The sequence below is a fragment of the Nyctibius grandis genome, chromosome 5 (genome assembly GCF_013368605.1).
Source record: "Nyctibius grandis isolate bNycGra1 chromosome 5, bNycGra1.pri, whole genome shotgun sequence".
NCBI lineage: Eukaryota > Metazoa > Chordata > Aves > Nyctibiiformes > Nyctibiidae > Nyctibius > Nyctibius grandis.
Window position 1 is genome coordinate 18,685,153 of NC_090662.1, and position 27,412 is coordinate 18,712,564.

General features: G+C 35.6%; 1 protein-coding gene across 1 annotated transcript in view; it reads left to right on the forward strand.

The window, feature by feature from the left end:
• TBC1D22A (TBC1 domain family member 22A) overlaps positions 1-27,412 on the forward strand; it is a 200,231-nt gene that overhangs the window by 48,071 nt on the left and 124,748 nt on the right. Inside the window, exons 8-9 of the mRNA XM_068402188.1 lie at positions 1,517-1,631; positions 26,846-26,952. Of these exons, the coding sequence (XP_068258289.1) occupies positions 1,517-1,631; positions 26,846-26,952 (222 nt within the window). The remainder of the gene's footprint in view (positions 1-1,516; positions 1,632-26,845; positions 26,953-27,412) is intronic.

Genomic DNA, 27,412 nt, shown 5'->3' on the forward strand with positions numbered 1-27,412 from the left:
GCTTTTCATATTTCTTGTTGTTGACCATCTCCATTGTTCTGTGGATTTTCAGTGTGACAGGAAAACAAAACCTGGAGATTAAGGAGAGTTGATTCTGAAAAGAAAGCCTGTGGGAGAGGGTAGGTGTTGATATTTGGGACTTGTTTTCAAAGTAAAAGGTGCAAATGTGTTTCAGCTTCAGGTAGCTCACGTGGAAGCCTGTGATGGGACTCTCAAGCACATGGATGTGACTCGTATATGCCTGTATCTTTCCTTACTTGAAAATGACTGCAAGAGGGCTTTTAAACTAAAGAATAAGATTTTATTTAAAAGGAATTAGAATAGTCAATTTCTTAATCTAGCAAAAACTTGAAGTGAGATTGAATAGAAATAATAAAGGCTTCATAAACTGAACTTCCTCTGCCTATTAGTCTTTTCAGGGCATTTCTTTTACGGGCTTTCTTGAAGCCTGAGCATTCATTGACTTCTGGGGTTGCAGCAAACTATGCAATCTCCTTGGGGTCCTTACAAAGTCTGTCCTTTTTTATTAGTATTGAGGCCTGATCTTAAGAGCAACATAGTTCTTTGGTGTGAGCTCTCCTTTCTCTGCTCCACTTACCTGCCTCTGCATTCTGCCTTCTTGGACAGACCTGCCAGGAAAAGAGCAAACGTTCTTTTGCTTCAGAAGATTGTACCTGATTGAGTACCTGTAACCAGGGCAAAGCACATAGCAGCTTTCATTTTGCTGCTTATTTGCAGCATTTTTAAAGACATGTAGCATGTTCAGAAGTGAATAATTGAGAGGAATTACAGCTTGTCACGGACCTAAATTGTGTCAGTTCTGTGATTTCCCTGCTCCATACTCTTATCATGCTGTCCTTCCTGTGGTCAGATATGTTGTGGCCTTAGGAGCTTTTGCAGATCCTAAGCAAGGTACAGTTTACAGAGTTGAGAGGGTGAGGTGATGTGGTATGGCAGGCAGTTGCCTTATTTCTACGTTTCCTGATTTTTTTTTCAGATTTTTTATTAACCAGTATACATGCTTCTGAAGTCTAAAACCCCACACTGCAGTATTAGGCGAGCTTAACTATTACAGAATCTCTTTTTATGGGCATGTTATTAAAAAACTCTAAGCTTTATGAAGTACTTTTTTCTGTTATTTAGGAATAAATAGAATACTATATTGACAAAATACTTCTTTCAAAGAAATAGGAATTTTATATTATTGGAAAAGTGAATAAGTGCTACTTTGTTGTACCAAACTACTGTAACTGAATTATATACTAGCTTGGTTTTAACATGTGCTAATACCCCGAAACTGCTTTCTTTTGAGGAACTGAGAAGCTTACTTAGCACTGGAAGTTAATGATGAATACCAGTGTTCATTTATACTTTTGTATGCGTGTTTTTATACTAGTAACTCTATGATATTAAATTTTAACATTAAAATTAAAATTTGTGTACTTTTAAAGTCTCTTGTTTAAAATGTACTCATAATTTAATAATTTATCTGATAGTTTCTTTAACTCTTTTTCAGATCTTTGAAAGAATTTTGTTCATCTGGGCAATACGTCATCCAGCCAGTGGATATGTTCAGGGCATAAATGATCTTGTTACTCCCTTTTTTGTAGTCTTCATTTGTGAATATATAGGTAAGATTTGTATTATTACTGGATTATGAATTGGTACTGGTTTTGGAACACCATCTTCATTTTAATCTGAATAATAATTTGGATTAGCTAATGAAAGCATAATTTGATAGATGAATTTTATGATGAATTTTTGCAATTATAAATCTTTATAGTTCTCTTTAAATATATTCTGAGAAGCAATCAGATCTTGTGTAAACAGTTAGTGGAGTTAAGTAATCTTTCAGGTTTTTATTCCAAACAACCTCCCCTCAGCAAAAACCAACCAAACAAAATCCTCTGTAGAAGTTGCAGACAGCGTTCTTGTTTGTCAGATCTGAAAGCAGGAGAAAAGCACAACCTAGCATTTGCTTTCATCTTGATTTCTAGTTAAGAAGTGTTCATCACTCCTGATGCTTTTTTGTTTCTAAGTGGTTTTATTCTTTCTTCTAAATCACGTTATTTGTGAAAACTTTAAATGGTACATATGAAATGAGCAGATGTTTTAAAAAAACAAATAACCCAAACCAGACAACAGCCACCACCCTCCCTTCAAAAAAAACCCCAACCACTCAAGAAAAGAACCCCATGAAACAAGGAGACCTTTTAAATAAATAAGTGGCAGGGAAATTAAAGTAGAGGGAACCTATTAAACTGGATCTGTGGCTGAAAGAATGGCAACCTGGAATTAGGATCTGGAAATTAAGGCAGCAGTAATCAAATTTCTCTCGTTAAGAACTCTGCTTTGGGGCTCCCAATGCTAGTAACGATAGTAGCGTAAACAGTTGTATTTCTCTTGAGTTTGTGGCCTCATATGTGAGTATACTTTTGAAAACTTTTTTATTTGGCAAACTTTGATATTGGTTAAATGCTCATCTCTTACTAGAACTTCATTCATATCTTAAATTTATAGATTAGTACTTAAGTCTTTATAAACATTAAGAGCATGGCTAATTATTAACAGTAATTCATTGATAATTTGTATATAACTGGATGTAAAAGGTAAGGTTAAACAGTAAAAATGACAATGTTAATTTGACATGAATTAAAACTGTTTTCCTTGCATTTCTGTTTGTCATGCACACATACAGTGAAAACACACTGCTTATATGTAAATTTCAGCAATGCATTGTCTGGCTACTTCAGTGAGGCTGTATGTAGTGGATTCTTCCTACCTTATCTATGCAAGATACCCATTGGTGTCTTAATCCAGATTGATTAGATTTAATGAAGGACAGATTATCCTTGAGTGGATGGTAGACTGTCCATTTACTCATTTGCATGGCAACACCTCTGTCGCTTTGTTCGTTTCTTGTTTCTTAGGGGGACATTTCATTGCTAAGCAACTAATGAGAACTACTGCTGCTTTCTCCCTAATCATCTCTTAAGTAGGGTGGAGGCCTACTCCTGAGAGTACTTGCAGTTTCTGCCTTTCACTCCCTCATTTGACTTATAATGAAAATGTTCTTAATGATCCTAGAACAGTAGGGTCTCCAGTAGACTTTATGGTTGTTAATTGAAATAAGAAGTTAAAATGAGATGTGATTAGAGAATTGATATTCCATGTTAAATAGACCATTTAATTAATATGGTAAATAAGTTTGTCTTTACCACCAACTTGCATTTGGAGACCCTGGTGATTGTTAATGTATTTGCCAGTTTGTCAGTATTTTTGTATTGGAGAAGCATAGCTGATCCAGTAGGTGCCCAGTGAAGAAAGGTAAAACTCAGAAACTAACAACTGTAAGAGATATTTTGCCACTAAAAATGGATGAAACTCAGAAAACTGTATTCTGAAAGCTCATTTAAAAGCTAACACCTATATTATAAGAAAAATATCGAAATGAAGGTATCTTCTTCAGTACAGTAGTGGTCCTGGCTAAGTGCTAGCAGCAGTTATTTTCCTCAGTGACATGTAAAAACTTTCTAAGATTTGTCTTTAAATAGCTTTTTATTTGAGTCTTTCTAATATATTCAAGTTAAACTAAGTGGTGCATTAAAGTTAGAATGAATAAGAGTGTGCATTTTACTTAAACTTGAAATGGGGACATTAAATTTATGAAGTACCTCAAAAATCCTGAGCTTCGTAATAATATTACAGAAGGATTCAAAACTCAAAGTATGAGTTGTGCTTAACTAATTTAGACAGAAAGAAATACATAATTGCAGAAGTTCCCTAGCAAAAATGTTTAAGCTATTAGTGTATTTGATATTTACTCTAGTAATACTCTGTGTTTACCTTAGAATTTTACTCTGTATCTTATTTCTTGCTCTGATTTTCAGTGAATATTGGTTTATACCTCAAATTGCTTTACTTGATGCTTTCTTTTAACTACTGGCTTTTGTATTTTTCTCAATTTAACTGAAACCTTTGTGTTGCAGTTCTGAGTCGCTTGGGTCCTGATTCATACCGTTGAAAGTGATAATGCCTTTTATTTTAGGTTCTTTCTATAATTAAAAAAAGAGGTTCTAAAGGATTATTAAATATTAATAATAAATCTTTATTATTAACAATGCCATTAATAATAATTCTGTGCTGATTAGATCATCTGACCTTATGTCCTGATAATGTTTATACACAGTTGCAGTTTTGTCAAACATTTTGGTGGGAGGAAAGCTGTGTTTATTTTAGCTTTATGACAACTGAGAGAGCCCTTAATCCTTAATCTTGCAAAACAAGTGTGTGACATATTTATGCTAGTGATGGGAGTCTTTCTGCCCTGCTAAAGACATCCAGAAACCATTTGGAAAAGAAATTTGAAGATGACATGTATGGGTGTGATAATTTACTTGCCTAGTAACATTTTTTTTCATATAAATCTGAATGCCAAATAAAAGGTTTCTGGGCCTTTTTACAAGGACCAAAGTCATACGTGTTTTGATGTTTAGTATGGATTGAGGTACCTAATTTTAGCACATAGGTTCACACCTTTAGAATAGGTTGAGTAACTGAATGTCAAAACTGAATATGTTAAAAGTTGAGAGCATTCTTTCAACCTTTCCAGCAGTGTGAGTATGGTGAAAGTGTAATTTGGTAATGTCTCATTAGTTCACTACTCTCCAATAAAAGCAGAATACTGTAACATTTTCAGCAAGATAAAACTTGGTTGTCAAACCAAGCCAGGAGAGGCACAACTGCAACTGAAGAAAATTTCAGAGGGGCTAGGTACCAGCCCCTGCTAGAACAGAGTAGATTCAGATTAGGATTTCTTGTCTAAATTAAGAGAAGGAGGACTTTAAACCTTAGGTTTCTCATACAGGTGACTGTGTATGTCAATCTCAACATATATATTTTTTTTTAATGAAAAATGCTATGGATCTGTAAGCTTATTCTGCCATAATATAACAGCTTCTTTGGAATTTCAGACACTAGTGGTATGGGAAAAACTATTTTGTGCTTACTTCTAACCTCCTACGTGACATAGCAGTGTTATGACATACGTTGTTAGAACAAATGCAAATGACTGTCAAGGCAGTTTTCCTGAAAGCTCTCTGTCTTTATAGCATATTAGTTTGTGTTGAAATGAATCTCATCCATGTGGATGCAATTCCAGAGGCATTTTTGTTAATGAGATAAGATATACCATGTGACTGCTCACTGTTCACTGACTTAATGTGGACAAGGAAATTTTGCACTGGATTGCAAGTCCTATTTCAAGTTGCTGCACATGTTGCTATCTTTATACACCTTCTTGTTGCTCTGAGTTCCTGTTGATCTGCATTGTTTCCAAGTATTACATGGTGCTGCACTGTTGCTTGTGGTTTCTTGCTCATGGAGTCAGATACACTTCACTACATGTGACATTTCAGTGCTACTGTATTTCAGTGCCTCTGTATTTCAGTAATTCACGGGGCCTTGTGTGTATATCCAGAACCACAGAGAAGGTCTGGATTTATTCACCATCCAGAGAGATGAAAGCTCAAGAGACATACCATCATAACAAGGATGCATGTCACAGAATCACAGAACCAATCAGGTTGGAAGAGACCTCTGGGATCATTGAGTCCAACCTTTGACCCAACACCACTGTGTCAACTGGGCCATGGCACTAAGTGCCACATCTAGTCTTAAACACTTCTAGGGATGGTGACTCCACCACCTTCCTGGGTAGCCCATTCCAATGCCTAATAACCCTTTCTGTGAAGAAATTTTTCCTAATGTCTAACCTGAACCTCCCCTGGCACAGCTTGAGGCTGTGTCCTCTACTCCTGTCGCTAGTTGCCTGGGAGAAGAGGCCGATCCCCACCCCACTACAACCTCCTTTCAGGTAGTTGCAGAGAGTAATAAGATCTCCCCTCAGCCGCCTTTTCTCCAGGCTAAACAATCCCAGTTCCCTCAGCTGCTTCTCATAGGACATACCCTCCAGACCCTTCACCAGCTTTGTTGCCCTCCTCTGGACTCGCTCCAGCACCTCAATGTCTTTCTTGAAGTGCGGGGCCCAGAACTGGACACAGTACTCACCAGTGCCGAGTACAGGGGGACAATTACTTCCCTAGTCCTGCTGGCCACACTATTTCTGATACAAGCCAGGATGCCATTGCCCTTCTTGGCCACCTGGGCACACTGTCAGGCCATTGCTAAGTGGAATGGCTGCATGAAATCTCTTTGAGACCCCTAGCAGTCTTGGCTTAAGAGAAAATTAGGGGGTAGTAGGAAGTCAAGGGCAGAAAACGAATGCTGTTGTAGCGCTTCATCATTTTATATCCGGTAAAGAATGTCAAGAAAAATGAGGCTGCTGAAGACTGGAATGGCAATTGAGATATTGTCTGCAATATTCTTGCAATAGAGGAGCTTGAGACAATTTGAGGATGCTTACAAGAACTCATGAACTGAAAACTTTGGACAGAGGGGTTTTACCCTTGTATTTTTCTTGTGATCTTTAAATCCTTTTGTAGAAGGCATCAAATGCAACTTCTGTTACCTAGTGCTTTTTAAATTAATACTACCATGACTTGATGGAATAATTATTACAGGTCCAAATCCTGATGGGATTGGGATGGGATTTAGTCTCAGATCAGTGTTACTATGAGAACATAAAAGTTCTTTGGTCCTGGAAAAGCCATCGTCTGACTATAGCTCCCTCACTTACCTTTCTTTCCATTCCCTCTGATGTGTCACAGGAAGTCTTCCTGTCCTTAAAATGAGATGTCTTACTGGTTATTGCCTTCTTTCTTTCCTTTTCAACATACCTGCTGTGAATAATTAAATTTAAAACTATTAATTTTGTGTTTTTTTTTTTTTCCTGTAGTTTGTTGAATGCTGTATCTAAAATTGTTATTTTCATGGTATAATTGGAGTAATGTTTCAGAGCATTGTGTCATGGCTGTATCTGAGGTACTTTCTCAGTGTTTGTTTATAAAATATGAAAAAGTCTTGAAAATACTGAAAACCCAATTCTGTCTTCTACATATGTCCAGAAAACATCATATGCCTTCCTCTGTAAAAGATCTGCAACATACACGAGCCACTCAGTGATGTGAAACTTTTGACTTGCCTGTCACTTCTTTGAAGCACTCTTTGCTTTCACATATTTTGAAGCACTTGGTATGTGCGCGCATCCATATATATAAGTATAACACGGTGCAGAAATTGTTCAGCATTATCTTAGCTTGCTTTGAGATAACCACCATTCACTTTTTCAATTTCTAGGAATATATTCCCCCATTCTCACCCTGTTGATGCACCAGTCTATTGTCCAGCAAAAATATTTTGAAAGTGGTGCAGAGTAGCTGAAGAGAGGAAGGATTGTGATGAGTAAGATAAGCAGCATTTGAATTTGGTTTTACACATTGACTCCTGCTTTGCACTGTGGAAAGAATGAAGAAGGTCCACAAGTAAGCAGAGACCTGTGTTGTGCCCATCCGCGGTGCTGAAGACTTGGTACTTCTGTACCAGTCTTCTGTGCTGTGTGGCGGCACTGATTCTGACTGCAGTGGGAAAGCAGCTAGAAACTGTAGGTGCTGAAAGAGAGTCCTAACAGCGGGTTTCCTAACTCAGTACTAAATAGGCTTTTTGGACCTAATTTGCTCTTTAACCTGTTTGTTTCTTATGATTTGGCTTGTTCTACTTTATTTAGGGCCTTCCTGAGACCCTTTTACAGGTCTCATTTGTTCCGTACGTCTTCTGGTTTGTACCACCTATCAGATACCTCAGTTGGAATTCAACAATTCTTTTCATGTAGAAAGTACTAATTGCCCCACTTTTAAGTCATTGCAATTTTTAGACTCCGTTTGTAGTCCTGTTACAATTGATCTTTGTGAAGAATCAACGTATTCTGAGAATTTGTAATCACTTTGAAATACGTACATATCCTTCTGTAATTCAGGTGTTTTTTTTTAATTCATTTAAATATTTTTGAGTAGCTGTAATGAAAAAACCCAAAGTTCCTCCAAGTAAATTACATATCAAAGGAGATAAAAATATAGACCTAAATTTTAGTGCTTTAAAAAACCTTAGCACTATTTTGAAGCACTTGGCTAGATTATATTTTTAATTTGTTCATTTGCTTTTATGTATATCTCACTTAAGAAAAATGAATCATTCACAATGTCTGAGCAATTTTCTTTATTAATATATAATATAGTTTTTCAGGCCTAATTGGGCAAAGAATCTTACTGTTTTACATCCTTCTATTCACTTTAATCAAGGAGGAGAATCCATGTGAAAATAACTAGCAGTGAATTGTTTGAATATTTTGTCAGCTAGCAGTGCTTGCCATAATATACTGCTGTGTCTAGGGTCGGTTAATAAAGCAGTGTATTTGGAGGCATTGCAAACAGAACTGTAAGGAAAATGTGGATAGTTTAAAAGGATATCTCTTGCTTAGTTTAGGAAGGGTTAGGGAATGAGAGAGCATGAAGGAGGGCAACTATGTCCTCAGGACTTGTGGAATGGAGAGAATTGGTTAATAGGGGGCCAATCAACTATAAATTGCCTTTAATATTTTGATCCTTTTATTTTTGTTTTTGGATATTTATTTTAATTATTTACCTGGACAAATGCATCTTTATCTTTCAGCATGACTTGTTGGAATATTAATTTTTTAGTTGCAGTTTGACTAATCCTGTAGTGAGCACTTTGTTTTGGCTTAGAGTTATGTAACTATTTCAATTAAAATAAAATTAAAAAAAACAAAACAAAACAAAACACAAAATGGATACACAAACTTTTTTTTTTAGTCCCTCTGAAAATTCCCCTTAGGAAAAGCCCATTTAGGCCCTTTAGGCTTTGCCACATTTCTTTGCTTATCATATGTAGAATTGTTTTTAATGTTACTTCTGTCATATTTTATGTAATCTTAATTTTTTTTAAGTAGTTCCATAGATCTTTATAAACGAAGTATTTGAAATTGTGTCATAGTCATGGCATGGAGAAAATAACTCCAGTCGTATTCATGACCTCCATTGAAACAAAATTAAATTCCTGAAAATCTATTTGGTTAACCACACAAATTGCAAAATCAAAATTCTTATTCTCATGAACTGACACATATTGCAAGTTCGAAGAAAGTGTGGACTGTGATAGAATATCTTCTTTAGTTTGGTTACAAATGTATAATAGTAATAGTGCTAGACATTTAACTCATAAGGGAGTGTTAGTTGAAGTAGGATGTACCCTCAGCTTCACTGTCTGTCAGGGAAAAATTAACGTATTTTAACTAAAACTTTTTTGTGGATACTTTTAAGAAAGGTTCCTATCTATTTAGAGCAGAAGAAGCCTAATTAAAGTTAGACTTCTCTGGCTGTGGTTAACAATTGCTGTCAGAAGTGAAAAAGAGACATTAAGATTATCCTAGTAAGTATATCCAACTACTTAATTACCTGTTATTTTTAGTTCTCTATCTGAAAGAAAATTAATATTTTGAGTAAAGATATTAATTGCTCATAGTGTTTTATGAGTTTCTGTTTTAAAAAAAAAAAAGGCAAAAAAACACCAAACCCTAAAATATTAAGGTGTATTAGTCTTTCAGACTTTTTTTAAGCTTTTAAATTGTCTTCAAAGAAAGGACAATCCACTTAACAAAGCATAGATTCTTGAATGTTAAGATTGAATGGAATGAAAACCAGTACGTGAAGTATATATGAAAGATGCCTTTGCCAAAAAAAAAGTCATTAACAGGGAGTCTATCATCACATTGAAATAAAACTTAAAATATGTGCAATTTTGTATGTTAGTAGAGTTACCAGGGGTGTCAGAATTCAGCTCGTGAAACCAAAACACTGAGTGTGTTTTAAATCATAAAACATATATAAGGAAAAAACAGAAAACCCACGACCTGTTGAAAAATAAAGTAATAATACTTCAGTTTTATTAAATGAACTTCTCTGTTGCATTTATTCTTTCATACTCCACTTATCAATCTAAGTACAACTTTGGATGACAAGGGAGAAAGAGAAGCTGTCACATTGGTATTCATCTGCTAGAGTTTTATGGAGCTTCTCTAACTGTCACTGTTTGCCTTCTAATTTGAAACAGTTTGCTTTCTGTTTTCAAAGAGTAAATTAGACTTTACTAAATTTTAATAGGATTGTTGCATTGCTTTATAACGTTACTATTTTCAGTGTAGATATTAATGGTATTTTTTGATTATTCAAACAAGTTTCAGATAATGCTGTCTTTGAGTTTTATAGTTCTGAACTGTTATATATTCAACATACTTTTGTGGGCAAATTATCAAAATATAATTCAATATGACAATTTGGTTTCAAATTTTTCTCATGAGCTTCTATTTGATAAATAAGAGAAGTACATATTTAAGTTGTTTTTCTTTTTACTTTGGAAAGTATTTTCTTCACTCCTTCATACTTACACTAATTTCATAACATGCTAAAACAAACTGAAACTATATATTTGTCTAAGAACAGTTCTTCAGTGCAATCTCCCTGATTTGTTTATCTGATGCGATTTGATCCAATTTGTGTAAACAAAGAAGTGTAAAAGGAAAGATGCTTTCACCTGTTTTAAAAGCTATTCCTAACTTCTGTTGTTCTGAGTCAAATTAAATATGATAATAAGAGGAAGAAAAAAGTTAGACAAAATGGAAAATGGTGGATTTGTACCAAGACTATATTAGAGGTTACTCAGTTATTTCAAATTTAAAAAGGTAAATGATTTCTTATGAATGTACCTTCACAGGAAAACTCTGTTATATTAAAAAGTAACTTCCGCTTTCTTTGGGAGAAGAGAGGGGAAAGATGTGTTTATTTAAAAAAAAAAAAACTGTTAGCATTATTTTTGTAGGACTTTGAATAAAAATAAAGGACTTTTGTGTACTTAAGAAGAATGTATCTGCATTGTTCAGACTTGTCATGTTAGAAAATGCTCTTCCTTTTTCAGAGTGGCATCTATATACTAAGTCGATGTGCTCCGAGTCCCAAATCTGTCACTTTAACCTACCTAAATAAGTATTTCAAAGCAGTGATATATCTAATTATCATACTGCAATATTTTCATTGAAAGTGTAGTAAGTAACAGTTGCTGTATTCTTGATCTCTGTTTGGCTGACAAGCTTTAAAAAAAGTGTCTAAAGGGATTAAGAAAGATTGACTGAAGAAAAGCTGTAAAAGCAGCTACTGAAGAAGCAAACACCTACTATCTGAAAGATTAAAATAAGTGTCGGATAGAGGATTTATCAGACTTAATGATTTCTGATGACTGGAAGTAATTACTTCCAGGTACTACTATTTGAATTAATTGTTTTTGTCTTAAAGGTGCTGCTATATATGACTGGCTTTCTTGTTAAATAGAGAATTAGATGAAAATTTTCTATCTTTTTCCTTGTTGGCATAAGATAGTAACTGAAAAAATGGCAATTGCCATTTCATATAAGTTTTTTGAATAATTTGTCTGTAGGCATAAGATTACCTTCATCTTCCTACTCTTCCTAATATAGTATCTTGTAGTACAAAAATTTCTTACTGCTTTTAGGGCAAAAATAACTGGATTATATTTCCTTAAATTTAGAGCTTCCTGCTCTCTGTTCTTCTGTTCTCCACATTATTAGTGAGTAGAAGCATCTGCAGGTGGGAAGGTGGGGTTTGAGGTTTTGGGTTGGGGTTCGCTTTTTTTTTTTTTTTTTTTTAATCTTTGTCTGCATGCTTCTGTATCATATGTAGGAAGAGTATGTTGAGAATACTGATCCTTATGTTATGATATATGGCCTGTTCTCCATTTATTATTCATAGTAAAGCTGTGGTGTGAAGACTTATTTGAAAAGCAGAATCAAAATGTGAAGAATGGAAATGAGTTTATAAACCCAGGAAGTTAAATTTCCTTTTAGATGACTATCATGGTTTTACATCTTAGAGGAACAGCCAGGTAGGGACTTGAAAGCTACTAATAAAAATGTCTTCAATCATATCAGTACCAGGAAGTCTATCAAAGAGTCAAGAAGTCTGACAGAGGTGTGAAGGGAACCTATGAAATGTCACCCCATAGCAGAGGAGCTGCATGGATTCTTTGCTTAGATGTTTCTGGTGAGAAACCTTCCAGACTGTCTTACGGACAGAATCAGAGGAATTCTTTTGCATGTTTGCTATAAGTGATGTACAGAACAAATCCCTAAACTAATAAGAAATTTCTAAGGTCAAATGGGACTAATCAAAGGTTTCTAACAAAAGGAAGTTAATGTTTCTGTGATGTGGTAATGTGTCTTTATAGACCATGAAAGCAGCTTTTGTGTCTGTAAATTTGTCTTGTGTTCTTCTACCTAATAAATCAGTTGGGTGACAAGGTATGTGTTCATCCTACAAACCCTGCCTTGCTTTTTTCTGATTATGCTTTTTTTTTTTCTGGCTATACGGTTTCAGCTCACTGAGAGGTTCATGCAGTTTGAGTTACTCAGCATGCTACTTTCTGTGTTTTACTAGAGGAAATCTTCAAGACCTTTAAGTTTCATTAATTTAATTTTATATTGTGATTAAATGCACAAGTTATAAAAATGCTGACGTAGCATAATTTTACTAGGTTTTCTTCTATTTCTGCTAGTGGTGGGCAGAATTGCTGCTTAGATTACAGGTTGTCTCTACTGTCTCTGTTCTTCCTGAAAGTTTACCCCGCATCATTTTACTACTACCAGGCATTTCTGTTCTCTCTAACAAAGTCTGTAAGGTCATAACAATTGCTCCATTGGCTACGTGATTTTAATTTTATTTTATTTTACTTTTTCTGTTAAAGCAATGTTTACTGTGAGAGTGGTGAGACTCTGGAACAGATTACCCAGAGAAGCTGTAGATGACCCATCCCTGGTAGTGTTCCAGGCCAGTTTTGATGGGGCTCTGAGCAACCTGATCTAGTGCAAGATGTTCCTGCCTGTGGCAGGGGGGTTGGAACTAGATGATCTTTAAGGTCCCTTCCAACCCAAACCATTCTGTGATTCTATAATGTTCTTCAGATGGAGATACATGATCTTGCTTGTGTTCTATTTCAAGTGTCTTGGGTAGTTTTAGAGGCTTAGTATGGATTTTCTTCTGGCCTAGTTATGTGTCTAACTGTAGTCTATATTAAATATTATTTTACATTTTCATAAGAAAAAACAAGCCTAAAACTTTTGTCATTAGTAATCGGAATCAATAAGTCAGAACTGTTTTTTTCTATTGATTTTAAGTATTTGAGGTTTTCACCTCAGATTTGTCTGTTAAATCACAGTCGTCTTGTATTATTCAAGTATTTACTTCTAGCTCTGTGGTTTTTTTTTTTTTCCTCTGAGGTATGCTAAAGAGTACTTGAGGAAAAAGGATTTTTTTTCCCCATGTATATAAAAAAAATGCTGCTGCTGAAAGTCCTATTTTAGTGCATAGGATGATGTGTTTAAGTATATAAATATGATCGCTGATGTGGATTTTAATTATCTATTTTTAAAGTTTGTTTTTCATCTGTATGTTTATTTCTAAATTTTAAAATGCATCTGTCTAAAGAAGACTTGTTATTTCATGATGCTTAATGCACAGTCCCAGAATTTTAAAAATTAAATTAATTTGATAATATGAATACCTTAAAAATAATATATTTCTCTTAAGTTTGAAATACTTTTTGTGGTTTATATTGTCTCATTTTTGAAGGCGATTAAGAAACTAACAGACTTGTGCTGTGAGGAAGTCATGAGAGGTTAGTGAAAAGTATTTTGTTTGAAACTACAAACTAGAAACTTTGGGTCATGGGAATAAATGGAAAACAAGATCTTGAATAATGGTAGAACCAGTAAAATGAAATTGAAGAGAAACAAAAATATTTCTGTAGGTGTAAAAATGAAAGAACTGTGAAGAAGGAGAAAGTTAATTACAATTAATATATCTATGGGAGAGACGCATTCCAAAGGGAGATGCATATTTTAGTTCTGGTTTGTGCACTTGTTTTACTCTCCCCCACAGTTTCCATACAGGTATAATTAATGATCATCTTTCTATAGTGAAGCAGCACAGAGGTGGTTAAACTTCCAGATCTAAATCTTCTAAAGTATGCTTTCCAACAGACTGGAAAATTACTTTAATGTCTTTTGGCATCCAAGTATTACAACTTTGGTTAAGGTGAAGTAACTTGCAGGAAGAAAAGAATTACTTAAGCAACGATAACATGCTGTATGAATGTCAGGAATGTAACATTCAAATACTATTGTATAGATCTGTAGCATCTCAAGATCTAAGAGAGGGTTTTCAAATTAGCTGGATCAGTGCTTTAAACATAGTTTTAAACAGCTTTTATGTCTTATTTTCAATGAGATATATGGTTAGTTGTTGATTTCAAACTAATCCAAATACAGTTGTCAGAAGTTTGTATGCTGAAACTTTTTGAGTAGACTTTGGTTGTAGTTTAAATGCAAACCTTTTTTAATCATAGTAATCATAAAGTAATTTGGCTCTTTCGTCAACATGGGGATTTTTTGCTTGTTTTTAATTTGGGAATTCTGAAATTTTAAATTTTTACTTTAAGCTGTGGAAAGCAAATTATAAAGCAGAAGTGCAAAACTAAGTACTTAAGCACAATAACCAAAAAAAAGGAAAAAAGGTTTTTTGCAAAACAAGTTTTCTTCTATAGGTTCTAATTCCCTTATATCATAGAAACAAAATATTTAATGCTTTTATAGTACATTAGTTTTGACAAAAAACAATACTTTAAAATAAATTTATTGACTTATGAATTGTATTGTCGTCAAAGAAATTTCTGAACCAATTTGCATGTTCTATCTTTAGTTATTATGAGATTAAAGTTTACTTTATTACAGTACAACTAATTTAAAGACACTGCCTTTCTTACGGTAACATAGGGGAAGAAAAATAAAGAAAACATACTCTTTATTTTTGAGTAGAGCAGGGTTTTTTTTCCTAGAGGTTGCACCATGTACTATGATTATTTCTTTATCTTAATGATAAATACATATACATTATGTAAAAATACAATTGAATCTCATGAATAAAGCAGGCCTTGTGGCTTTTTTTCCACAGATACATATGTAGCAGTTTATTGGGAAATTGTAAATCACAGCAGATCACGATAGTTAAGGAATGCACTCAACAATTAAGCAATATAAGAATTAGTGTTGTCTGTGCAGTCAGAGTTCATTCTCCTCAAATATGCTTCTTTTAATTCAGTATATGCAATTTGTGCTAAGAAGTACAAATAATGGATGGTACTTCTGTTGTAAATAAGGCAAGAAATCTGTAAGGTGTATTTCTTTCTTACTAGCTGTGAATGACATGGGAGATTACAAAATTAGGAAGCATGTCATTTTGCTTAAGAAATTTGACCAATATTGCATAGTTTGGATTTGCAGCAAACTGCCATGATCATAAGCTTATGTGCATGATGTCACTGAAGAACAGTTATTTCCCCTGCCATCCATTTTTCTTTGAGAATTTATTTAGTTGTTCAGTTCAATGACAATAATAGGTTAAAATAAAAATTTCTTCATGAGTGGGTGAATTTATGCTATATATATATAATTAATGTATATATAATTTACTCTATATAGAGTTATTGTTATATGTAAATGATTGCTGATCTTACTTGACAGTGGCAAAATTTTCAGTCTTTCATCACTGAAAATAGTGAACTCCTGAATTTTTAAAAGTTTTTATATTTATATACTATTTCTTGGATAATTTTTTTTACTTTTATATTTATCCAAGTTAAAGTTGATCCTTTAGCCTGGCTAAGTTATCCAGGTAATGTACTAAAAGTATTACTGTTCATAGGATTGTTCAAATGAGTTTTCTTTGCCTGCCTTTTAATATCAAGTTAGTACGTGCAAGACAATTTTTTTTATAGGTTTAGGTAAGAAGTATTAATTTTCAGTACTTTTAAAATTCACCCTTGCATATGTAGATACATAGACTTTTTATCTTTTAAATACATTTTGGCCTTCAGTGCAGTTGAGTTTTTTCCCTGTCCAATAAATAATTCCTTTTAAAATCTGCATTTATTTATAAATTCTTTTTGAAGGCTCTTCCATTTCAAAAAATGCGGTGCTAGAGCGACTCTCTCTGAAATAGCGCTGTAATCAGTCCCATGCCTTAACACAGACAAGGCCTGTGTTCCTGAGGCTTGATTTTTAGACTTGTTTGACCACGCTATGGTTCACTCTTATCTCATTCTTGCTGGTTTATGCTCTGTGTGTTTGTGTGTATGGGCATACATAGACTTGATGCTTTAAAAAAATTAAATGATAAGCACAAACTAGATAATTAAAAAATGTGATTTGGGAGACATGTTCAACCTTTAATCTTTCATTTCCTATTCTCCAAGCACCTTTTGCATTTCTCAGGAAACTCCCTTATCAGGCACGCTAAGAAAATGCTCATCAGCATCCTGTGCTCATCATGCATACTGGATGCTAATTACTATTCCTGTAACATGGTATCATATGCACCACTTCTCCCTGGCAATGTGTTTTCGGTTGACAGCAGCAAACCTACTGAAGTGATTAAACTGAGAAGAATTTGTGCTGAACGTTGTGTTCTCCATTGTTGCTAAAATACATTTTTAAGAAAAGCTGTCATCTTACAAGCTTTGAAGACTCCTGTTTCATAATAATGTCGTGCTCAAGGATGTGGCTTATACCTTTTTTTGCTAAATGTAAACTGCATTTACTGGCCACATTTTCTAACCTGTGGAGGAGGTTGCCAGTCTCGTATTTGGCATTATGAAAGTTCTGTGGATCAAAGACCTGTTGGAGCCACCTGGTTTACTTAGTTCTCTTTCATACCCTGTTTTGGTGGTAGAGTTGTTGATGTAGTAAAGATACTTTTCATCTTTCTCATATCTGAATTGTTGAGCGGTGATCTCTGTCTGCAGCCTGTGAGGAACCAATATCCTTTGTTTAATTTACAACATGAGCTGGGAATTTCCCTGTTTTTCAAATAAATTTATCATTCTTAAAACCAGTCCTATTTCTGTGTAGATGTGTGCAGTGGGTTATGAATGGGAATTAAGGGCAAGATCTGCAGTACTTAGTGTGGGGAAAAAAATTGCCATTAAAATTTAATCTAGAAAAATCCTGATATGAAAATCCTACTGGCAAGCATGTAGGCCCACTAAAGGAAGTCTCTCAATGATTTACTGATGATGGTTACACAGAATCTGGAATTAGAGAATAAGTATGTGAAGTATTTACTCTTTTGTGATAGAACAAATGGAGAGTACTTGCAGGGTCATACATTAATTTTGGTGAGCATAAAAATTAGGTCAAAGTAATCAAGCTTACAGTGTTTCTGGAGATGGTGTTTTACCTTGTTCTCCAGGTCAAAGGAGGTTATAACATTCCCCATGTGTAGTAAAATTATTTGGAGAATTAATATTAATAAAGTAAAATGATTAATGTTTAAAATATCATTCTTATACTGAGGTATTAAGATATTTATCTTGCTTCCTATTTCATCTTAAGGAAATTGTGGCAGATCGACTGAAAACAAGTGTAAGATTATTAACAGTGTTAAAACAGACAAGTCCGCAATACATTGTGTCTGTGAGAACTTGAGTGGTAATAGGGGAATATTTGAAATGCAATAAGATCATGTTTGCCTAAGCCTGGACTGATGATATGATTGAGTTCTGATTTTTTTAATTTTACCTTTGTGACTACAGTATCACAAATAAAGGGAAGTTTTTACTTTGGTGATTAATCCTTAACAGCTCAAAAGCCATTTCTATCAGATAAATGTGTAATTAGGACTTTTTCAATGAGAGATATTGATGTGGTTATGTACATATTTAATTAGGTAATTGTTACTGAAAGAATTTACATTTAAATGCTCTATTATGTCCTGATCTCCTTAGAAAAACATAGCCTTAGTGCAGCAGTGACTGAATAGCTGTTTCATAAAGCTTTTTGAAAACTGAGTTTGAAGTGAAATCTGTAAAATCTTCTAGATGTGGAAATATTCATGTGCACCTCTGCATGCAATCATATGCGTATAGTTTTGTAGTTTGTATACTTAGCTTAACTTTTAGGTTAGGTCTATCTGAAGATACCACATCTAAAGTAGATTACAACAAAGTGAACTTTATACAGAGAAGTACCTGTGCATGTACAGTCAGAATTATTTCCTTGCACCTCTGCAAGAGCTATATAATTTGGACTTGAAGTATATGGTAATACTTTTTATGCATTAGATGAGAAATACTTCTGCACAAATTAGTTCTAAAAAAAGAACAGTTTTAAGATGTTCAGAGAATTAACCTTTCTAATGGAAACCATTCTATGATTCTATGATATGATGATTATTTTGTATATTTGGTGTATGTAAAGAACAAATATAATTTATTGATGATCTTGCAGTCTGTTTTGGGCTTCAGCACTGGATCTTTCTTATACCACCATCCGTTTTGTTCCCTACCTGCCACACCAGTAAATTCATCTGAGTTTTGCCTGATTCTGAGTGCTGAGACACCATTTCAAGATAAAAAGCTAAAGTTAAAACATTAATAAGCCAATTAAATGTCTGTTTCATTAAAAATTAGTTTCCTTTGAAAGAATGAATGCTTTATTTAAGAGAGATTTTTTGTATGAACTTGGTTAGTGTAATGAAGTAGTAAAACTGTCAAGTTACATTCATTTCTTTCCCACTTTATGAAGACTGAGTATTGTTGTTGGTATAAGTAACAGGTTTAGAGAAATTCTGAACGCAGGTTGCCCTTTTGTTGGTTGCATTTGAACATGGTGGACACAGATGGCTATTTAGATGCATTGAGAGGGCCACTAGTTACTGTAGCGATATCATTAACCCATTTTAATAATGTCATGTGTTTTCAGTATTTTAGTTTTATTTCAGGACATGATTTCTTTGTAAATAAAATTATTTCTGAAATGGAAATTTTCCAGTTCTTTAATGCAAAAATTTATATTGTATGATTCCATCTGTCTGTAATGGCAGATGTTTTTACCCATAATATGTACTGAAAAGGTGAAATTCAAGCATTTTTTAGAAGAAATCAAATACAACTAAAAGAGATCAGATACGAACTTAATTTTAACATTTTGAACGACTTCCACCAAAATCAGCAACTAGGCTTAATCTTGTATTAAAATCTATTTTTAATGGAGGCAAGCCATTATCATCTGTTTCGCATGTTTATTTTCTACTGTTATCATTTTATCCTTATATCTCTGCCTTTGGGAGTGGATCCAATTAAAGCTGTTAGAAAAAGTTGCTTGTTCTTTTTGCACTGTGGGAAGTTTCAGAAACATACTCTGGGAATGAGTAAAGAACAGCTAATACCATGCTTACAGCAATGCACGTATTCAGATCAGCATGTCACTGACTCCATGCTACAGCAGTTTTCCTCCAGGCAACTATTTTACTGTCTTCTACAATTACATAGATAGCACGATAAAGATCTCCACAGGAAACTGAAGAAAATGAGAAACATTGCTGTGAGACTTTGTAATTGGGAAATTTTATGCGGTGATCTTCCCCTCCCCCCCTCCCCCCACAGATATTGATACATGTACACATTGGCCTGCTGTTTTCCCCTATGTTCTTGTTATTTAATCTTTATATTACTGTCCATTCAGATTTCACTCATTGAAAATAAATTTAAAATTATCTAAAACCAGAATTTGCAATTCTGTTTTCAAGCACGTCTTAAATTGAAATAATTTCTCATGTACTTTTGAGATGGTTATTTTTGCTTCTTCTGCTGTTTGTTCTGAAATCCCTTCTACTTTTTCTTTTCTGAACATCTCTAGTGTGTTTATGTCTTCATCCAAATAAACAAAAAAAAAAGGGTGTAACATGCTTGATTGCTTTTTCCCTTAAAACTTTGCACTATGTGCCTGCACAAATAAATGATAAATGTTAAATATGTAAACTGTTATTTTGCATATTATTCTGCCACTCAAATGTTCCCTAATTGGAGCTTGTCATGAAAATGGATGGCCTTTTCTTATTTCAGCTATAGTGTGGAAAAGGGTCATTCAGATATTCAGATTCAGTTTTGCACTTCCTCAGTAAAGTACAGCAAGTGAAGATGCATTGATGCAGCAGAAACCATTGCACGTCCCTGAGTGCTTGCTTGTTTGGTGGCTGTTGTGATGCTGTGCCTTCTTTATCAGCTTTACTGTCTGGCTTCCATAGTGTAGCTCCTTGTTCAGCGTATGCTACAGTTAAACAAAAAAGTACCAGTTAATATAACAGATACAAAAATATACTTCTTAGCTCATCTAATGAAAAATATATTTTAATATGTCACTAAGTAATTAGATTTACTCTTTGAAGTATTTGGTTGCAAAGTTTTAAGGTAAAGTGTGAGACAGTTGTTCTACATAAGGTAAATACTGCTAGTGTATAATTGAAATACAGTTTTGAGATGTCTTACACATTTAATTAGATTTTTTTTTTTGTATTTCAAAAGTTTATCTAATGTTAGAAGAGATGACTTAGTGATGCATGAGAAGCACAATGGGAATGAAAATCGGACTGGAAGTAGCTTATCTATTTAAAGAACATATAAAAAATCCTGAATATTTACCTTACATTTAAGAGGCTTATGAAAATGCTAGAGATCAGTCAGTAGATGCCACAGAAAAGCATAACATTCTTGGATTTATCTTCCAAAGGGAGACAGAGAACAGGAAAGCTAGATATGGGTGCTTCCTAAAAGTGCTATTTTTATTTTTGTAATGGTTGAGCTTGCGGCTCTGTGACATTATATTTAGGGACTATGGATTCTTTTAGTAAAAGAATTGGGTGGTTCCTAAATGCTATCTACATCTTTTGATTTATAGGATCACCCAAACTGCAGCAGAAGGAACTTGATAATAGTTGCTTTTCCATCTCTAATCCATTTTTTTTTCCTGTGGAATAATGAGAATTCTACTTAGAATAGTAAATTTACATCAGACCTATGTTCTTTTCAGAAGGGCTTGTCCTAACATCCTCTTTGTGCTTGGTGAACATACCTGTGATGAAAACTAGTTGGAACCATTGGAAAATGTTTCTTAAAAGTTATATTCTACTTTCTGGGGAAAAAAAAAATAAAAAATTGTCTTTCTAATTTGATAGTCCTTCCTTACTAGAACAACTAGAATATAGTTTTTCCAAAATATTAATGCTGGAGTGTCATTGCTGTCCAAGTTGCTTCAGCCTTGTTTCTCAAACTGCTGCTGTTTTCTCACTGCCTGTCATTATTGCTTGTTGCAGGTAGTTCAGTCATAGTATGGGAAGTCTTCTGATGGACGTTTAAAATTTTATTTCAGCGATGTTTAGACTTCCTCAGTTTAGAGGTCTGCGTTCTGAGGCAATGCTTTTAAGTTTAAGTTATAGCTAATATTGAGAAACAGGATATTCTTTGGATGTGGTTCATCTGATTTATTTTAGGTTTCTACTTTAGAACAAGTCAGCTAATACTTTGTCACTACTTGTTTTTCTGTGTTGGCTGTGAAGGGAGGTGAAGACGCCCACCTTCGACGGTTCGGTGTATTTTCATCTTTTTTTGTTGGTTTAAATCCTGGTATGAGAATATAGTGTGAAATGGTAGATTTTGAAAGAGAGGACAAAGAAGAGGTAAGATAAAAAAGATGAGAAAGAGAAAATAGAAAGTCTTTTTCATTTGTTATCTTTTCATGCCCACCTCTAGAAGAGTTATTGTGTTGTGCTACGGTTTATAACTTCCTTTTTGTTCAGAAATGTGATAGCAGGATCATGAAAAGAGAAGGTGCTCAAAGGCAGGAAATTTACAAAGGAACACACTAGCTAAGTAGTTGTAATCTCATTCTTTCATCAAGCATTTAGTGAAGGAGGGCCTGAAGACTGCTTCTTTCAAGGGCAATAAAGTTCAATATATGTTTGTGTTTTATATAAGTATGAGGAACTCTGGTTCATTTATTGTTTTTTCTATAGGCATTGTGAGGCAGAGAGAGAATGGGTTACTCCTTTTTTCACTGTTTAAAATATTTTTAATTTTCATTTTAGTATTGATGAGACTTTTTTTCCACTGGGACACTGGTTTATGAATATATAATAAACAAACTGTATAACTCTAAGACATTTTCATGAGTTAACATGTATAGGATATAGCAAAAAAATTGCTCCTGCTGTAGAGGACACGTTAGTTATTTTCTGCCTGGAAAAGCCTTTCTCTTTTAAATTAATGGGAATATTCATCCTTAATTTTAATTTCTGAACTGTTAAAAAGGGATTCTGTACTGAAAATTGTGGGGTTTTCTTGTTTGTTTTAAAATCTCAAGGCACATCAGGTTGGAGGTAGATAGGTAGATACTTAATACTGATTTTTTTCACAGGTTCATATGAAACTTGTTACCTTAAATTGAGTTTTGTCCATGCTAAGTCCAATAATTGTCAGTCTTTCTGTGAGTAAGTCTTGAGAGTACTCTTAGTGATTTTTCTTTTAGTGTACTTAGTAAAGGATATGTTGACATTAGTAATAATTTGCTACTTTTTCTGGACTTTGAGGGACTTTTCTGTTGTCATCTTTTTGAGCTGCAGAAGTGGCATTTCGATTTGGATTAATTTTGCCAAATACATATCACCTTAGCTATTTGTCTAATCTGAGTTAGGTTTCTTCATGGCTTGTTGTGTTGGCTGTTTTCTTGATGTGGTCGTTTGCCTTCAGTCCTTTCTTGCTATCTTCATTGTATTCAAACGTCTTTACTGTGAAAAAACTTTTATATTATGCTAGGCTTTTCTCTTAACGTGCTTTTTCTGAAGGGATTAGATTTAATAAGTGAAACGAACCCAAGTTTGTTCTAGAAGCTGTCTTTAATGAGGGGAGTCTAATAAAAAAAGTGTCGGGAACTGAACAGAAGTTGGGGGGGAGTGTTACTTCCCAATTACTGCCTATGTTACCCAAGTTTTCTACAAACCGTTGTGAGAATTTGCTGTCCATTACTCGGAGAGGAGTATGATACTGATTTCTGGGGGGGGTCTGTCTTCCTTTTTGCTGGGAGTAATATGCTGCTGACTTTGGGTAAGGAGATTCTTCCTCCTCATGAAAGGATCTTCTGTTAAAAAAAAAAAAAAATCTGCTGTTGCAGTCTGCTACTCACTGTTTCTTCATTGTTTTGCAAGACAGTGTTATACCTGAGTTTATTATGTAGGATATTTAAAATATGTTGGATACTTGTTTGTTGGTATTCTTTTAGAAACTGGGTTTTTAAAACTGTGCTCCGATGCAAAGGTGGCATTCCTTTAATAACCAGTAAGTGACTACTGGTGCATTGTTTATAGTCCTGCCACCTCCAATATCATTGTGTGCTTTTATTTTATGGAGTTTCTGCTGCAATCCCATTTTTTACTTAGTAGGTTTCCCAATATTTTAATTAATGTTTTATTAGCATGATCTAATCTCCTTGTCCTATAGCTATTAATATTTCACAATCCAAAACCAGTGATCCCTTGGAAGATGCACACCCATATATAGACACCAGTGCAAACAAGAATGCTTTGGTAACACCTTGCTACCTGTGTCTGCTAGTAGTTGTAAAATCACTGGTATGTTAAAATTAGCTTAAAACACATGTAATGCTCATGGTTATTACCAATTGACAAATAAGTGCTTTAAGGTAGCATAATCAAATGTGACAACCTAAAGATGTACTTAGACTTCTGTAATGACATACTGCAAAGCTACGAGAGAGATAAGAGAGAGTTTTAAGATATTACATGTTCTTAGTTTTCTATTAGTGTTTATTCTATGCTACCTTGCAATTGTGTAATGGAGGAAATTCCTTCTTTGGTATATCATACTCTGTTTAAGTAGAATCAAACACCTCTCTTCTGCACCTCTCCCTCCTTGAGAAGAAACCAGGGCTAGGAAAGATGCTGCTTTGCGTCTCATCTTGATACAGTAAGACACTGTGAGCTGCTGCAAGAGGGAAGCTACAGCATTTCCTCAGAGCATTCCCAGCTTACGTTAAACTTTCTTCTGGGGCTGTATGGGAGCTTTGGGAGTTAGCTGGCACATTCTGTGTTCTTTTCAAAATGGATTAATTCAGATGCCATGGTTTAAAAATAAAACAATGTGGCTTAGGTGGTAAAATTTCAGTTCATAGTGAAATGTGAATTTCTTTTAACACACTTGTGTTGTGACAACAGAAAGACTCACTTTCCGTGAATTAGGCATCACTGGGGTTCTGTGCTTTTCCAGTATTGAGAATCACAGGGTTTTTTTGGGGTGGGATGTGGGAATCATCTGTTTCCTTTTGTCTGATTTCCTTCTGATTTAAGTGCTTGCCTGAAAAACAAATCCTTCTTGAAAAGCTGTAGTCAGCTTTCTAAATAAATTTCACTGGTTTTCAACAAAGTATTTTTCAGGTTTTTTTTTTTTTTCTTCTGTCAAGACTGGCAACGTATTTTGCTGTATATGATGCAAACATGGGCATGTATATGGGCTGTATATAATGCAAACAAGTCAAGGAAGGGTACCAGGAGACCTGCATGGTTAAACAGGGAACTGCTGGGCAAACTCAAGTGGAAGAAGAGGGTGTACAGATCATGGAAGGAGGGGCTGGCCACTTGGGAGAAACATAAGTCTGTTGTCAGAGGATGTAGGGAGGCAACTAGGAAAGCTAAGGCCTCCTTGGAATTAAACCTTGCAAGAGAGGTCAAGGACAACAGAAAGGGCTTCTTCAAATACATTGCAGGTAAAGCCAACACTAGAGGCAATGTAGGCCCACTGATGAATGAAGTGGGGGCCCTGGAGACAGATAAAAAGAAGGCAGAGTTACTGAATGCCTTCTTTGCCTCTGTCTATACTGCTGGAGGCTGTCCTGAGGAGCCCCGGACCCCTGCGGCCCCAGAAGAAGTCAGGATAGAGGAGGAATCTGTCTTGGTTGATGAGGGCTGGGTCAGGGACCAGTTAAGCAACCTGGACGTCCATAAATCCATGGGCCCTGATGGGATGCATCCGCGGGTGCTGAGGGAGCTGGCGGAAGTCATTGCTAGGCCACTCTCCATCATCTTTGCTAAATCGTGGGCAACGGGAGAGGTGCCTGAGGACTGGAGGAAAGCGAATGTCACTCCAGTCTTCAAAAAGGGCAAGAAGGAGGACCTGGGTAACTATAGACCGGTCAGCCTCACCTCCATCCCCGGAAAGGTGATGGAACAACTTGTCCTTGGTGCTTGTCTCTAGGCCTGTTAAGGATAGGGGGATCATTAGGGGCAGTCAACATGGCTTCACCAAGGGGAAGTCATGCTTAACCAACTTGATAGCCTTTTATGAGGACATAACCCGGTGGATAGATGATGGTAAAGCTGTGGATGTGGTCTATCTCGATTTCAGTAAAGCGTTTGACACGGTCTCCCACAGCATCCTCGCAGCTAAACTGAGGAAGTGTGGTCTGGATGATCGGGTAGTGAGGTGGATTGTGAACTGGCTGAAGGAAAGAAGCCAGAGAGTGGTGGTCAATGGGACAGAGTCCAGTTGGAGGCCTGTGTCTAGCGGAGTCCCTCAAGGGTGGGTACTGGGACCAGTTCTATTCAATATATTCATTAATGACTTGGATGAGGGAATAGAGTGCACTGTCAGCAAGTTCGCTGATGACACAAAACTGGGAGGAGTGGCTGACGCACCGGAAGACTGCGCAGCCATTCAGAGGCACCTAGACAGGCTGGGGAGTTGGGCAGGGAGAAACTTAATGAAATATAACAAGGGCAAGTGTAGAGTCCTGCATCTGGGCAAGAACAACCCCATGTATGAGTACAAGTTGGGGGCAGACCTGTTGGAGAGCAGCGTAGGGGAAAGGGACCTGAGGGTCCTAGTGGACAACAGGATGACCATGAGCCAGCAGTGTGCCCTTGTGGCCAAGAAGGCCAATGGCATCCTGGGGTGTATTAGAAGGGGTGTGGTTAGCAGGTCAAGAGAGGTTCTCCTCCCCCTCTACTCTGCCCTGGTGAGGCCGCATCTGGAATATTGTGTCCAGTTCTGGGCCCCTCAGTTCAAGAAGGACAGGGAACTGCTAGAGAGAGTCCAGCGCAGAGCCACGAAGATGATTAAGGGAGTGGAACATCTCCCTTATGAGGAGAAGGCTGAGGGAGCTGGGTCTCTTTAGCTTAGAGAAGAGGAGACTGAGGGGTGACCTCATTAATGTTTATAAATATGGAAAGGGCAAGTGTCATGAGGATGGAGCCAGGCTCTTCTCAGTGACATCCCTTGACAGGACAAGGGGCAATGGGTACAAGCTGGAACACAGGAGGTTCCGCATAAATATGAGGAAAAACTTCTTTACGGTGAGGGTGACCGAACACTGGAACAGGCTGCCCAGAGAGGTTGTGGAGTCTCCTTCTCTGGAGACATTCAAAACCCGCCTGGACGCATTCCTGTGTGATATGATCTAGGCAATCCTGCTCTGGCAGGGGGATTGGACTAGATGATCTTTCGAGGTCCCTTCCAATCCCTAACATTCTGTGATTCTGTGATGGGCATGTTCTGTGGAGATTATTCATACACAGCTTGAGGGCTCTCAGAGTGCTTCTGATGATCCTCTTTCAGGTGTGAAATGTTTAGAATGGAGTAATTTATTATATATTATTTCTGGTTAATCAGGCATGATTTGAGATTTTCAGAGCCTGCAAGAAATTAAGTATTCATTAACATTAAAAACCATTAGATGACACAGTTGAGCAATAAATGATTCATTTAGTCCCTGTTAAAGTAAATGTGTGTTGAAGTTTCTGACTAGAAGATAAGTGTTGGTTGTCTTTGTTTTCAATTATTTTCCTCATCCTTGCTTTATTTATTCTGTGCACTTCATTGACGTGTCTTTCTCTCTCTTTTCCTGAAACAGAAGAAGAAGTGGAAAATTTTGATGTTTCCAATCTGCCTGAAGAAGTGCTGCAAAACATAGAAGCTGACAGTTACTGGTGCATGAGCAAGTTGCTTGATGGCATCCAGGTAAATTGATTTCTCCTGTCTGTAAGTAGTGGAGATAACTGATTAATGTCATGGCTTTGAACTACTTTAAGTTTGTTGAGAAAGAGTACATCTATGAAAAACAGGGCAGAAGCAGACTTTCCCATTGGAAAAATCTGCTGCAAGTTTGGCGTCGTATTAAGAAAGGAAAAGAGAAAAAACATGTGCGACTTCTTTTCATCACAATGTCTACATGTTTCATTGTAGTATGATGTTCTAGAGCAGAGTTGAAATCTCCAGTTCTAGAGGCATATTGTGCACCTCAGTCGCCAAGCATGGAGAATGTTTGCTCAAGTCTCCAAGTAAAACGGTCTCACTGAAGTGATGAAAAGCTGGCTTATTTATTAATTTTTAAGTCATTAATATAGAAACCTATAAACAGTTGCTGACTTAATAGTTCCTGAAATTATCTTCATATTTTTTAAAACATCAATTTAGAACT